General features: G+C 35.6%; 3 protein-coding genes across 3 annotated transcripts; 1 reads left to right on the top strand and 2 right to left on the bottom strand.

Annotated features, from left to right (window-relative positions):
* Positions 1–1,200: 1,200 nt before the first annotated feature.
* Positions 1,201–6,896, bottom strand: LOC18052092 (protein POLLEN DEFECTIVE IN GUIDANCE 1). Its single transcript, XM_006448061.2, has 11 exons — positions 6,276–6,896; positions 5,381–5,532; positions 5,113–5,216; positions 4,563–4,651; positions 3,801–3,874; positions 2,895–3,045; positions 2,648–2,815; positions 2,391–2,488; positions 2,170–2,292; positions 2,002–2,070; positions 1,201–1,727 (listed from the first exon to the last, which is right to left on the bottom strand). The coding sequence occupies exons 1-11, from the start codon at positions 6,820–6,822 to the stop codon at positions 1,521–1,523; spliced, it is 1,782 nt and encodes a 593-aa protein (XP_006448124.1). The 5' UTR covers positions 6,823–6,896; the 3' UTR covers positions 1,201–1,520.
* An 867-nt stretch (positions 6,897–7,763) lies between these two features.
* LOC18052091 (G-type lectin S-receptor-like serine/threonine-protein kinase At5g24080) lies at positions 7,764–10,757 on the bottom strand. Its single transcript, XM_006448060.2, has 2 exons — positions 10,695–10,757; positions 7,764–10,550 (listed from the first exon to the last, which is right to left on the bottom strand). Exon 2 carries the CDS (start codon positions 10,318–10,320, stop codon positions 7,915–7,917), a length of 2,406 nt encoding a protein of 801 aa, XP_006448123.1. The 5' UTR covers positions 10,321–10,550; positions 10,695–10,757; the 3' UTR covers positions 7,764–7,914.
* A 3,897-nt stretch (positions 10,758–14,654) lies between these two features.
* On the top strand, positions 14,655–16,218 carry LOC18052090 (putative clathrin assembly protein At2g25430). The gene has a single exon (XM_006448059.2). The coding sequence runs from the start codon at positions 14,777–14,779 to the stop codon at positions 16,088–16,090; it is 1,314 nt and encodes a 437-aa protein (XP_006448122.1). The 5' UTR covers positions 14,655–14,776; the 3' UTR covers positions 16,091–16,218.
* The last annotated feature ends 49 nt before the right edge of the window (positions 16,219–16,267 follow it).

Here is a 16,267-nt window from a genome sequence, read left to right as displayed (position 1 = left end):
ATTGTCACAAATGTCTAATGAACCATTATCATATATGTTCTTTTAAAGTTATTACTTCATCTTCGAAATTATTCTCTCCACACTCTCATATCATCATCATGCTAGAAAGATGTATGTGATAAACATATATGTGATAATGTTCTGTAGAAAACTGTTTAATTTGAGCATGAATTTTTCTCCACTATCCTGTACATTTTTAAGATTGAAAAAATAAGTTATAATTAAGATTGTCTGATATATTGGTCCTATTAAAATTTTCTTCTCTTATACATAATATTTTTTTGTGTACACTGAAAAATATCTAAATATTAAATTTATCTCTAAATTAATAAAAATCTTTAATAGCTAATAATTAGTTAACTTGACAAACTATTTCAGTGATTAGCAACACAAAAAGATTTCATTTTCATATACAGATACACAATTTGCAAGGTTTGACCGATGGAGATGGTGGGTTTTTTTCTTTGGCCTCAAGCCTCAAATTTCTCCACTATCGTCTTCTTTTTAATATAGCGACTCAAGAGCCTCAAAAAGGCATACCGTTAATCAAGGCCAGTAAATGTCTAAACAATCCTTTTTGTCTGATGGTAGGAAAACAGCTTTGCAGCTTTGTTTGAATTTTGAAGCAGGGATAGCATTGCCTTTTGGCTTCTGGTGGCGGTGTAAAGTTTTTTTAAAATGGGAACACCTGGATTCACTCATAGTGTGAATAGCATTCCCCAAAAAAAAAAAATAAATAAATAAAAAATAAATAAATAAATTTAAAAAATGTGAATAGCATAAAAAGATTTCTACTAAACATTGGGGGATTCATGGCGTGTCATCCTTAACTGAAATCTAGTGATTTCCCTTTTCCTGTCTTTTCAATTTTTCTTATTTAGCTGTTGCAAACCGTTTTCCTCAATCGCTTAATTATCTAATCACAAATTACGGCTTCTTTCGTCCTTTCAAATCTTACTTCTTTACTTGTGCAATATGTTTGAAATTGGCAAGCTTCTCTACAAAGCTGTTAATCAGTTTGATGATGATGATGATTATTATTATTTGCAACATTTTTGTTTAGTATTCATTATTAATATTTAAAAAAAAAACGATCGAACCATCAACGAGCGCCGATTAATGGATCAGACTCTAGTGCTTCTCAGTGGATTTGATCTGAAACCCAGATGAATGTGGATTTTAATGGAGTAAACCAGCAGAAAAAGAAGGCATTACAGCAGCTAGCTCTTTCTCATATCTAGGCTTCAAAACATATTCAACTGTATCAGAAATTTTCCTTGATACTCTTTGTATACACTATGTGCTTGGCATTGAAGGAACTGTTCTCTGTATCAAAATTGGAGGAAGTAAAAGTGAAATTGAGCAATCGGAATATACAGGCAGCCCTAGTTTTATGGCCACTGCTGATCATCCAATATGGCATACCAAATAGGTTTCTCTGTAAATCATGTATAGTTTCTGTGCAAGACTCTGGCCATTGAGCAAACTGAGCTATACGTTTGCAGCAAACTCTTCACAAGTTAATCGAAATGAAGGTGGTGTTTTCTCTTCTGGCACCTTTTGACATACCAAGTGGCATGTCTCTGTAGACCCATGCCAATCATCACCTTGAGACTGGCAAGCATGACATAAGTCATGGCAGACAAAAGAAGAATCCAGAACAGCCTCCATGGAAGAGGAGTGCAGGGAAGGCGAGCAGCAAAAACTGGAGTCAACACTCGGATAACCTAAAATCCAAGAAAAAGAAAAATATATATTTACTTCTAAAACAACAAACCAATAATAATAATAATAATAATAATAATATTCCAATCAAGGATCCATGTTTCCTAACCATATTAAAGTTAGAAATGAGTTAAAATAATACAGATTTCAATGCAGTGTATTTCATCAGTATATTGAATTCTTTGTCTTTTAACTTATTCTTGACTTTAATATAGTCAGTATTCCCTGACTGGAAGCTCACTCTATATATATTATTGAACAGTCATTGGTGCTTACAACACAAGCTGGAGCCAAAGGAACAAATGTGAGGTTCTTCTTCCCATTCTCAGTTTGCATATTCAAAGTCTGCGAGAAAAATAAAAGGTTTCTTTGACATAAACTAAGTATCCAAAGGAAATATCAAATTAAGAAATAGACAAATGGTGATAACAATATAGCACATACCTGCTTGCATAGGTCCTCCAGAAATTCAGAGTATGCAATGGGCTTTATGTCATTGAATTTGGCAAGGAATGAATGCTTTATGATGTCTATTAACATTTCACATACAAAAACCAAGAGAGCATTCTGTAGAGTACACATAAAAACATATAAGAAAACCAAACAAAGACTGCAACTTTCCCCTTAAAAGTATAGAGTGGCTAGATATTTTCAGGTGAACTTACAAAAAGGAAACTTTCAAACCAAGGACCCTCAGCCTCCAGAATGTTTTGAGCTAAAACGAATAACAGAAACGCCGAAATGTGGAATCTCTCAATTGAATCTGTTCATAAGCAGTGCACAACAAAACTTCAGAGGAAACCATGTAAACCACCAAAATCCATAGGACAATACCTTAAGCAATAGATACACAACAGAACACATAACAAAATCATCAGTGATGTAGAAAGGTCCAAGAACAAATGCAAAGAGGTAAACTTACCAGCATACACCAGACTGTGAATGTTGTCCTTGCTAAATCGTTTGAATACATTACTTTTTATCTCGGCAAAATTGTTGGATACCAGCAAAGCAAGCAGGGCATTATTGTGAGCAACAATACAAGTTGATAAAGTAATTGCCTGAGCTAATAAAATGAAAGAATGAGCAAGTAAGAAGTGTCAAGGAGCCAACAGGGATAATAAAATTTGCATGCAGCATAAGGAAAAAAGTCGAAACAATAAGGATATTTGTAGCGGCCATTGCTAATGCTTGGTCAGAAATGAATCTCCAAATCCAGAATCTCATGTTTTCTTCTGTACAATTTGCAAGCCCTTCAGCAGAATTAAACAGTGTTTGCAATACATCTCCTCCAAAGCTTTGGCATAGTTTATCAAATATCTGAAAAGAGAAGGGGGAAAAAATTTCATTTCACAACTTTCAGCAAAATAATTAGAGATGAAATCAGCTGACCCACAGAATATGATAGAATAACGTCAATGCATGGTTTATCATAGATTATGAGCTGTACAACTATTAATTAATTCTTCCAAATCAAACCATGATAAGCACTCCTTGATCTTGCCACGGCTACAAACCTTCCAATGACATTAACATCAAAGCCATCTCTCCCTGTTCCCCTCTTTTTCTCACTCAGATAAGAAAATTAATCAGGCAAATTTTAGTTTCTTTTTTTATTGCTCCTAATCAAAATAACAGCAAAACTTCTTATGAACCCCCTTCCTGAAGTAAGTTAATTAAAATTCTCAAAGAAATTAATCATCTCTCGAGGTTGCTGAAACTCTTGGCGTCAACACTATTATATGTCACTCTTTCATGTTAATTTCAATCTCCTTAGAACATAATATACGACCAGAATCTTTCTTTTCTTTTCTTATATAAGTTTGTGCACTTTTTTATTCTAGCAGACAACAATATTTCAGACGAAAGGAAAAAATATATATAAGGCAAATATACTATCAAATATGAAACCACAATCTCTTGCTCATATATATATTTTCACCATTTGGCCATGAATTATTAAAAACAATTTATCTGATTGAAGATTTTCAGTTAAGGAATAGATTGTTTTCAACCAAAAATTTTCATATTCAATAGACAAGAAAATGCAAAGTTCATTAAATTAATTCTCTCACCTCCAATACATTGTACACCACATAAAGTTTAATAGTTCCTTGGCCACGAATCATGTGATAGATTAAGCTGATATCTGCAGGAACAAAAAGAAACATTAAGAATTTGCACAGAAGATAGTACTATTAACATCCGGGTTAAACTAGTTGGTGGATGCCATAATTATGCATCTGAAACAGTTATGACTTTTGATTTTAGTAGACATGTCTAATAGAGTAAATTATATAACAACACTTGAAGTTTAGCAAAGTACATAATAAAAATAAACAAACTTTTTTCAACTTGACTTTGAGCCCCTATTGCATTAACTGGATTAATGGTGGTGAATGGTTCAAATAGTTTTAAACTTAAACCCTTAATTGCTGTTTACTTAAATATGTCAAGAACTCTCTTAATTCCCCTGCTTTATAACTTCTGAACTAGAAGAGACAGATAAATTGGAGAATTCATAGGAGAAAAAACTGATTTCAATTGTTGTTTACTTTAATATGTCAACTCTTCTTAATTCCTCTGCTTTGTAATTTTTGAACGAGAAGAGACAGATAAATCGGAGAATACATAGAAGAGAAAATTTATCTTCTTGAAGTTTAATCAACTAAATATACGGAAAACTAAAACCGATGGTTGAGCAAATAAAAACAGACTAATGGCAGGGCCAAGTGTCATGCAAGTTAATTTAATGTGTGACAAGGGAAACAAAATAAACAAATAAACAAAAACAGAAGAGCATCAGAATATGGACAGAGCAACAATTCTTACTACACCTGTTCCTTCCAAGAGGGTGACTGCACAAGCCAGCACCACAAAGCAAGCAAAATCACAAAGCTCAGCTGCAGAAGGCCTAATGAACTGCCTGCCACAAGCATGGTTAGGTTATTCTGTAAATATTTTAGCATAAAACACAAGGTTGGATTAGACAGCCAAAATATTCTGTAAAAACAGAATATACGACCAATTATATTTTTCTATATACTTCAGAACTAAAAATTAGCAATCAGGACCCCACAACAACAACATGAAAATCAAATCTAGAAACATCTCTAATGATCGACTCTTATATGCAAAATCTTTATCCAAAGGATCCAAACTGGAAGTCTTGTCTCAAAGAAAATGTTCACTGGACTGTGTGACCATTTCCAAATATTTACAATAATAGCACAGAATTTCCTTATTCAGCCATTTCAGAAGACACTGGAAAGATAAAAATATATAAATGCAATTATGCTAAACTAATGAAGTGTTGACTAAGATGTAGCATTCAGATTTAAATTAGAAAAAAATGATATTTATATCTATATGAACAATGTAACTAACCTGGTATGTAGAAGCCTCCAAAGAGTCAACAGTATTCTTGTTGGCATAATGGTTAACAATGACAGAAATGAATCAAAGCAGACAAAGAATCCAACATCAATGAGCTGAAAACAAAAATGTTGCATTTTAGAATCTTAACCACAATGATAAAAAGTAGTTATCCATATGCCATACTATCTTTTTCTTAATAAGCGATATGAAAATTTTCAGAATTCAGGCAGTCTTTTTCAATTTTCATATGAAGTTATATAAGGAAAACCAAAATTACCAGCTCACATCTCCATGGCAAGCGGAAAATAGTATCATACACTCTTTGCCGTTCTTTCTCATCACCAAGGGTTGTTGTGCTCTGCAAAGAATTTCCAGTGTACATTTCTTCCATGAAATACTTCAATGGCGATGTTTCAACAGGATACATATCTGACAGAAAGATATAACACCAAAATCAGAGGGGATAAACAAGCAGAGAAATATCAGATGATGATGCATGTAACAGATATCCTATCATCATCCCATAATCAGTGATGTACTAGCACCATATTTACCTTTATAGAACCACCATAACCATTTTCCAGTACAGAAACTTTAACTTTTCTAGTACATCCAATATCATAAAGACACCATAATTTCATGAAAGGCGACTACAAAAATGCGAAATGATATTATTAGTCTCATATTTATGAAAATATACAAAAAAAGGAAAAAGAAATGAAATAAAACCTAGCTCGTATCAATTAAATTTGTTTGAAATACACGAATCCAATCGTTTGTTGCAACCTTTCCAAGTCATCACAAGTCTCTGACAAATAAAATACTTGGTTTCATCAATCCAATTTATTCTAAAGCCATCGGTCTTATTCAATCCGCCGTAATCACCCTCGTATGTGTTTAATTACAAGCTACTGTTGCCTCTAAAATCTTGCAAATATGTTCATTCAAGTAACCCCAATAATCATCAATTTTAGCACACATCACCAAATTATTTTCTCCGATCTTATGGCAAGCTGAAAGCTGGAACAACCGGTAATTCAATTCACCAAGGTATAAGTATTGACAAATTTTACTCAATTAATGCATCAATATGAAACCGAATCTTGTAAATTACCAATATAAGTAATCCAAAAATATAAATGGAAAGAGCGAGTGCATTTTTGTTTACTTACAATTAGGATCCTCGGCCATGAGCCGCTTCCAATCCAACGACTCCGCCGTTTCCAACTTGGTAACTACACTCCCGTTGGCCTCACTACTCCGCTGTTGTTGCTTCTCCACCGAAATCTCCTCTTCCCGCGACTCCGCCTCGTCGTTCCCGGCCACATTCCTCTGCCTCAACTCTCCACCATTATTAATAATATTATTATAACCATTCTCAGCCGCCGCGACTGTAATAGTACTACTTGCGCACGCACTCGCCACGTAGCTCTGGCAATTCGCGTCGCTTCTGTTTCCGAAGACAACTCCACTCCCGGCGCTTTCCGCATTGGAATCGGAGACCGGATCTTCGGAGATCACGGCGAAATCCGGCGAGGACTGCTTCTTCTTCTTGTGCTTCTTTCGCTTCCGATTTTTCGGCATCGAAACTTCGGTGTGGCGGTGCGTAGGGAGCGAATTGGAACGGCGGAAGAGGCGGGAATCAGCGGCATCTTCGACTGAGGCGGCTTCGCTTAGAATATCGAACGAGAGCTTTCTTCCAGAGGATCTCAAGCCCATTGCTCTGTAACAAAAATGGTAAATTTGGAAGAGACCAGTAGACGACGACGACGAGACGAGGTTAACTTGTTTTTTTTTTTAATTTGGTAAACCAAGTGAAAGCGATGGTTTTGTTGTGTTTTTTCGATTGCTTGCCACGAAGTGCGACCAATTACCTGCTGACACGTTTACGCAATACTCTCTCCAAATTTCCCATGTTGCATATTCTGCCGAGTCTGCCTGCTCTGCCAAAATTTTTGTATCTCGACTCTCGAAATACGATAATATCAGTTTCTATTCGAACGTTATCTAGAATTTTATTGGTTAATGTTTAAAGTTTTAAATTTTATTAGTTTTATTTTTTAAAATTTTTTAATTTATGTTTTTAAAAATAACATTTAATTTTTATATATTTACATTAAAAAACATATTTTTTATTAATTAAGAATTTATAATTCAGTTTATTTCTAAAAACTCTTGCACAAAAGTAAACTGGCTAAGAAATTATTGTCTGAGCAAATTATATTAATTAGTTGACAGTTCTTTATAAGGATTTCGTGTTCGTTCAGTGGATAATGGAGTGAAGATTCTAAATTGGCGCGGAAATATTCCTGCAGAATTCCATTCTTAATTAATTTGAATCAGATTCAATACTCTGTATCGTATGACTCATTACTACATACATTAATATTTTCTCATTAATAACATACTATAAAAAATTTTAAGGTAATTTAGCATCGGCCCCCAATTGTTTCGATAACATACTTGTGAGTGCGCAACGCTAATTGTCAAAACATGTGAGGACTGACGATAAATAACCCAATTTTTTTTTTCCTTTTGAAGAAAGTTAATAATAACTGCATGCTTTATAACAAATCACAATCGTTGGTAGGTGCTCTATTGCTTTTTGTATCTCGATTTTCAATGTGTAGCAACATTAAATAATAATAATAATAAAACCATAAGAAATCAACCACTTGGAGCTCTCGTTTCATTCCAATTGATTTATAGTTGCATGCGGTGGATACGCATTGGAACTCCACCAACATTTGAATATCACTAGATAGAAATCAACTACTAACGATAGAAACGTAATTTACATTAAGAAGAATCTTACACGTCTCCTAAGAAGTAGATGGTGGGCTTTTTAGGTTCTGTAATCTCCACCGTTCCTTCCAACATCTTAGCAGCCTTGCCCATTGATGGCCTCATCTCCGGCCGATCTTGAATGCACCACATTGCCGTCTTCACCATGCGATTCACCATATCAAAATGCACCCGGCTATCGTAGGAATTCTTAATGTGGCGGTCCAGAATGTCTTCCACTTTCATCTCTTCGTATACCTTCTCGAAAGCCCATTTGGGAAAATACCACTCCTCGCTGTTCATCATGGACCCTTGAATTTCAAAATTCCTAGACCCACTTACAATTTCTAACAGCACCATACCGAAACTGTAAACATCAGCCTTTGGGGTAATCTGATCCGATCGAAGCCATTCGGGCGCCATGTACCCGCGGGTCCCACGGATCCGAGACATGCTTACCATATCCTCTTTTTTCCTCAATTTCGCCAGCCCGAAATCGGATATCTTCGGGCAAAAATCGTCGCCCAAAAGTATATTCTCCGGCTTGATATCACAATGCAAAACCCACTCCAAACACTCTTCGTGTAGATATGCAATGGCTCTTGCCACCCCGAGGGCAATCCGGTACCGGATACTCCAATCCAAAACGGGCTTTCCGCCATCATGCGGACCCACTCCGGACATCTCCATCTCCCTGGCGGTACTTGATGACCCGACCCGACCCGACCGGAAGAGGTAATCAGCAAGAGAACCGTTAGTGACGTACTCATAAACTAAAGTTCTTTCACCTTTTTCAGCACAAAAGCCCCAAAGTCTGACCAAATTGAGGTGATGCATCCGGGCAATGATTGTGACCTCGGCCCAAAACTCAGCGTCTCCACCGGTGACATTTTTCAAGCACTTAACTGCAACAACACGATGATCTGTCAGCTCTCCTTTATAAACATCACCAAACCCACCTCTTCCAATGAGATTTGAGAACCCATTTGTTGCTGCTCTGAGCTCGGCGTGCGTGAACCGTTTAGGCCCACCGGCGGGCAGCAGTTCAAGGCCAAGAGTGCGAGCCATGTCTCTGTATTTTATGTATTTCTTCAAAAACGCCCAGAAAAACCAGGCCCCGGAAATCAACTCGGCAGCAAAAAGTGTGACTATTATGGCTATGTTTCTGGCCGTCGTACTAGATTCATCAGGCGGCAAAGGGAGGCTGATATTCACAGGACACGTGGTGACCAACAGATTGGTCATGCCCGTGAAGTTTGACACGTCATTTTCTGACGCGTCGACTCGCAAAAACGTTGCCATTTCCGTGCCAGGTGACCAATACCCGTACAGAAGCTGGTCCACGAGGACACAATAGCGTTTGCCGTCGTACTTGAATCCAAATGCGACGCATTTTGGGTTGGCTGAGCAATTGGCTTTGCAGGCAGAGAAATTGTCAGCTTCTAGATCCGACAAGTTCCCTCTGGAGAAATTAACATAATCAAGCTGGAGAAACTTGGTGTTTCTAAGATTTTTTAGCTCAATTTTTCTTTGACAAGATTTATCCTGGCGGGTGCTGTTCTTGAACCCCGGTGGACAAACGCACGATGTCGAACGACTTAAGCCATCGCTTATGCAGATAGCATTCTCACCGCATAGGTCTGGAATTGTGCATATTTCTTGCACGGCTTGCCAAACAACTGTCCAACGATCACCATTATCATCGTAGCTGTAAATTCTCAGGTTCCCGTCATCATCAATTGTCAATCTTCGTAACCGGGTCTCACCCAAATCTGATGCGGTTAGTGAATCTTGGTTTGCTTGAAGCAATTTCCCGGAATAGTCAAGCTGTTGAAACGCGTGCTCACTCTTCCAGTAACTGTGATTAGCTGATACAAACACCAGCTCTGAAGCGTTCAAGAAGCTGAACTTGCCGTTCTTGCAGACCAGCGGGGGCCCATTTAGGGTCTGATTAGGCAAGATTGTATCTGTTGGTAGATTAAAACTCTGCCAGTTTCCATAAACGAGATTCCCAGCATCCTGAAGGAAGAGCCTGGTAGAGTTTGGATGGCCGGTTGCTGTTTTAGGATTTGGCCACAAGTTTGAGTTGGAAGAGTTGAGTAGTCGGAGCTGGCCTGTGGTGGCGGCAATGACTAAAGAACCGTTACCGGCGACAGGCAATTTGTCATTAGCAGACCAGATGACGGTGGTGGTGGGTTCCGACAAGTTATAGTACCAAACAGAGAAGGTAAAGAGATTCCGAGAATTTGGTTTTGGTAGAAACCCGGCGGCGAAGGTGGAGTTGGGAGAGAGGAGGATTCTATTTTGGTTTGGACGCCACGGGGAGTCTGATGAGGAGAAGGATGACATGTATTGAGGCTTTTGCTGTTGTTGTAGGGATGGTGATGGTGAGAGGACGAAGATGAAGAAGAAGAAGAAGAAGAACAGGGACATGGTTTTGGCTTCTTGGGGGTGGGGTTTTCTTGTTCGTGTATTTGGTAGTGTGAATGACGGAGGACGGTGTTAGTGTTTAAATGGCGGCTGTCGCTTGCCTCGTTGTGGACGCATGACCGTTGACTCTTGATAGCTCTGGTTTTTCTTCTTTCTTCTGTCAAGGTGGTTTAAGGCCTACTTGGGGCGGTGGGGTTCATTTGAAAGCCATGATGAATCAGACCCTGCCCTTGCTAAGAAGCAAAGCAAGAAAAGACAATTATGTTCTAGTTCTTATATATAATAACAATAGTAATAATAACAACAATAAATTAATATTATCATTGTTGATACCAAAATTTAACTCAGCAATAAGAGTTGAGAGAGAGTTTTTTTACCTTAGGAATGAGTTGTAAGAGAGTTTGATGTTCTCGAAATAAAAAACTCAGTGGTCGGAATTGTGGAAAATAATAACCAATCAGAGATCGTTAGGAGTGTTATTGGCATAAACCCTTTGAAGTTTAAGTTGAAGATCAAAAGTAACATGATAACAAATAAATAATAAAAATGAGGAAATAGAGTAAGAGAAAGGACTTTGAGGATATTGTACATCCTCCTCCAATATGCTTATTTTTCATGCCCTATATTTAATATATGTACTTTCAAGTAGTGACCTCTTTATATAAGAGAAAATAATCAGAAGTAGAATTAGATAAATTAATCACTTATTTTATAGGAATCGAGTTTGCCAAGGATTTAAGACTTGTGTTGTTTTATCCTATTTAGATTATAACATGTTATTTCATATGAGTCCTTGAGCTCGGATTTAGTATAAATATGGGTATAACAATCATTATAAATTTTGTAGAGAATACTGAAGATTTTGAAGTTTCTTACATTTCAAGGTTAACTTGTCAACAGTAATGACTTTTAACTCTTGATTTCTTTATTGTAAAACTAAAACAGAATGCATAGAGATGACTTTTCTACTTGGACCAAACATACCACCATTCTTTTTGCTTGTAACTAGTAAATGTAAATCAATTGTGGTAATTTGTCCGGTTGAATTAGCGAGGCAATCACAAATTCTCCATTTTCTTATCTAATACTAATAAAAAATTTGTATTATTTCCTAACAAATATTAAAGAGAAACTTGTGTGGGGCAGACACTCCTACTTAGTTAGGTGAGGTGGTACGCCCACCGACTAAAAATCTGTCTATCATATGATAAAATTCATAAATTTTAAATTTTAAATATTATTCATATTGTATTTAATTCGTAGAATCCATCAGGCCTGTTAGATGGTATGTCCTTAATAAGCGTACGCCCTACTTTATCAAGCTACCCACTCAAATTTTTCTCCAAATTTTATATTTGAACTTGTTATTCTTACTTTAAAATTTTATATTTCTAGCCAATCATATTTGAATAATACATCAATTTCTCGACAACTGGTTGTAAAAATAATTTTTTATCATTTAATATCACTCAATTAAGTAATCAATATACTCAGAGAATTCCATCATGTTGCGGTGCCTAAACATTTTCTTGGGACTTGGACTACTACTCTTCTCTACTACTTGTTCAACAACAATAAGAACTGCTTGATTGTTGGATACGGCAAGAACATTAATTGATGTATTAAAACCACTTGAATGTCGCTGGGAACAAATTGACATCAATTTATAGGGCCCCATAATTTATCATCTTGCTAATGAATGTTTCCAGTCTTAGTCAACTGTTTTCGAAGGAAATCTATAGGATAATGATCGGATTTGAAATCAAGTAATGATTTATTCGATTATTATCAATATATTTTATGCATACAAACCAACGAATTTAATCTATTACTTGAAATCTATAATGATTCATTTCATTGTCTCAAATGAGGACCAAATCAAGGGTCCCAACTTCCATGGTTCCACAGGCCATTGTTTCGAGAAGTTAAGACTACGTCTTAGAAGAGTAGAGCACCACCCAAGCGTATCAAGTCCGCTGGCATTCGGCAAATAACATCCATCTCTTCAATTAGGTTGACAAGTTCCTTGCCATTTCTAAAATTAAGCTTTCCAAAACTTGATGAAAATGACCCAAATGACTACATTAATAATAGGGCAAAATAATATTTTGATTAGATTAGATTTAATAAGATAGGATGGGATTATACTGAACAAGTCTCGTTTCACTCTTTAATCAAAGGGTGGCTTGCTTTTGATCACATCAAATTGGACAGTTGGAGCTGCTGCAGGACACAATTTTGGGGTGCGAAAGTTTTGCTTAGTGGGCAGGATCTCCGAAAATGGCTTTGTCTGAAATAACCTTGACGAGGGAAATTACACCCAAGGACATTTCTCTTATGTAAAATTGAGGTAATAATAATATAATGAAATTTGGTACTATCATGTCCTTTACACAATATATAATTAGACATAAATTAGAAAGAAAATTAAATATAAATTTGATAATTATTAGATATTTTAAAGTATGTTATTCGTAATAGTCAATTAATAAATAAAAATTTCATTTAAATTTTATGAAATAACACGTCGTTTATAAATTTCATCGTACGTATAACATATCTTTTATGCATTCAAAGATTAGATGATATATAGTCAAACTTTAACATCATCAACAAATAAATGTTGACAATGTCTAACTTGCAGGTATGCAATGTCTTTTATTAAATTTCTTTTATTAACTTACTAAATTATTTAATAAAAAATTTGACAATACTTAGTTTACATCATTATTAATAAATTAATAATAATATTACTAATGTAAATTAGTTTTGAAAAAAATTATGTATAATAATAAATTAGTGATTTTAGCATCATGGATCAAACATTTAAATGATTTATTTATTACAAGTATTTTTCATTTAATTAAATATTAATTTGACCTTAATTATTCTTTATTGATACAAATTAACAAAATTAATGCATTAGTATTCTTTGTCATCAATTAAATATAAATGTCATTATTCAATGTTTAAAATATTAGCTAAACAATAACTAATAACTAAATGAACTTAAAAAAAAAAAAAAGCTGCTCGACAATAGCTAAATAATATTTAAAAAACTAGTTATCAATTAATAATTATGATATTATGAATTTGCGATGTGTGAAACAATTTTGTCATCGGTGACAACTCATGGGTTTGCTGTATGTTATGTATAATGAAACATAATCCAGCTCTATTAATTTACATAAACATCTAGACATTTAGTGGAAATAAATTGCAGTTATCCAAAATTATTCCAAGGATCCCATTTTCTTTTACCTTATTAGAGTATGGCCCTAGATAAACTATCCTAACTCATTTTATTTGCACCAAACATGGGATTGGAATATTGGATTAGATTTTGTTTTTTTTAAAAAAAAAAATCCAATCCCAAGCTTTTTTTATCTTCTAGCCAAATACACCGCGAGTACAAAATTAAATAGACCATAGTATTATTAAAAATTATAAAGGACTGACACTTTGTGAAGGAATAATGAAAGTGTTATCTAGTTTTCTTTCTACATATATTTTATTAATTAATAGTTGTCATAATCAGATTGAAATTCCTACAACTTATTGCATTTGGTATTTTTTGACAATTATTTCAGGTTGATTCAATTTCTTTAGTTGAATGATGGCACCTCCTTATCTCAATTTTTGAGTTGAAAGTTGGAGATTTCCCCCATCTATATGTGGTGGGAATATTTTATTCTTCATTAAAGCTGATATTTCATATATCGATCCAAATATCTATAAATTTTCTCTTTACATATTTTCATATTAGGCTTCATCAACTATTATAGGTCAAGAAAGATAGATGATGACTTTTCAATGTACCATGTGACGTAGTTTTGCTTCCAATGGACTGCAGGATCTAAAATTTATATATATAGAAGTGTTTATAAGTCAAAGGTTTCAGTAACTTGTATCACAATAATCGTATCATGCATCATAATTATTCACAGTAAATGATGATTAGAATCAAAATTTGTTCTTAAATTCTGTGTTAGATTCACCACCTATCATCTTACTTTATTTATATCTCATTCACAGAAATTATAAAATTTTAGGCACTTTTTACTATGTGAAGTCAACTGATAACAGATTCTGCCAGTCAGTCATATTCATACAAAATTGAAAAACTCAATTCATTTGTATCTTTTTGTTTCGAGTTATATACGCATAGATGCTTTTTAAGTCATATCTATCTTGGTTAATGACAGCAAATAATGGAACATTTTTCCTTGGTCCTTGCCCTTGGGTTATCAGTACAACGACGCAATTCTTGTCTTTATATTTAAACATTGAAAAAAAGAACATTAATCTTATCAATTGCAATGTATGACGTTGTGCTCACAGTTCATAACGTTACTTTCTAGGCCTCTAGATCCTTTAACAAAACCCTAGAGCCCAGAGCTCTAGCAATCTCCATTCCTTCTGAATTCTGAAACCAATCTCTCCTAATTAATTCATCACCATGCAGAAGCGGCTCCGGCAACTTTTCACTCGTGCAAAAGAACGCAGCAGTGTTAGGTATGCTAAAGCTGCCACTGCTGCAGGATTTTGTGATATTGATCTTATTATTATTAAGGCAACAACCCCGGATGACCTGCCCTTGTCCGAAAAATATGTCAGCGAGCTTTTGAAAATCTTCTCCATTTCTCCTTCTTCTTTCCACAGATTTGCGTTAAGCTTTGTCCGTCGTTTTGGCAATACTCATTGCTGGCGTGTTGCGCTCAAATGTTTACTTCTGCTTCACCGCTTGCTTCACTCACTGCCTGAAAACAGCCCTTTTCGAACTGAGCTGCTGTGGGCTAGAGCAAACAGATTGTTTTCTTTGTATCCGTGTCACTTCAGAGATGAATCCTCAGCGAATCCTGAAGATTACACCAAGTTTATTAGATCATATGCTAAGTTACTCAACGAAGCACTTGATTGCGTTGCCTTGGATAGCAAGGCAACATACAATGAAGAAGAAGTGCCTGAACCTGAAAATTTGTGTGATAAAAGGAAAGAAGTTGGCACACTGATTGAAGTTTTGCCACGACTTCAAAGCTTGATTGACAGAGTCATGGACTGTAGGCCATCTGGGGCTTCAGCAAGAAACTTTATTGTGAAAATAGCAATGAAACATATCATTCGTGATAGTTTCATCTGTTACACAACTTATAGAAGGGAAATTGTTTTGGTATTGGAAAATCTGTTTCAAATGCCATATAGAAGTTGCATACTGGCTTTCGGGATCTACAAGAAAGCAGCCATGCAAGCAAACCAGCTCTGCGAGTTCTATGATTGGTGCAAGGCATCTGGATTTTGTGGAGTATACGAGTATCCATTTGTTGATCGAGTTCCTCAGATACATATTCAAGCCCTGGAGACTTTTCTTAATGGGATGTGGCAACTAACTGAGTCACCATCATCTACTTCATCTCCATCATCGTTGTTAGGATCTCCATCAACTTTGACAGCAACTTTAACAGAAGAAGATGGAGACTACAAACAGATAGTAAAGAAGGACATTGTGGTTATTAGTTATCAGTGGGAGAAGTTTGAGGAAGCTGGGTTTGGAAGAGACTTAGCGTCAGAGAGAGCGTTGATTCAGTTTGAAGAGAGTGAAAATGATAACAGCTGGGAGGATATTCTTGATGCATCTGTTGACCTGCCAATGCCATGCCCGAGTGTTGCTCAAAGAGATGCAACACAAAGGAAGATGCAATTGCATAACCCACAAGCTGTCAACCCTTTCTATCAGCCTTGGTACACTTACACGCACAACCATCCATCATCATGAATTGCATGGGAGTAATCCTACACGTCCGCTGGGAGTGCTATGCAGCAAAAGAAACTGGGAACTCGAACTACAGTTTAGATGGTGATTGTGATAAGGCTGATCAGTTTAGCAGAACATTTATGCTTTCAATTTCCTAATATATATATAAACTGAGAATCAGTTCTTACTCAACGTCTC

The sequence above is a fragment of the Citrus clementina genome, unplaced genomic scaffold, assembly GCF_000493195.1.
Source record: "Citrus clementina cultivar Clemenules unplaced genomic scaffold, Citrus_clementina_v1.0 scaffold_2, whole genome shotgun sequence".
NCBI classification, from domain to species: Eukaryota; Viridiplantae; Streptophyta; class Magnoliopsida; order Sapindales; family Rutaceae; genus Citrus; species Citrus x clementina.
This window is presented reverse-complemented; position numbering and strand designations above follow the sequence as displayed.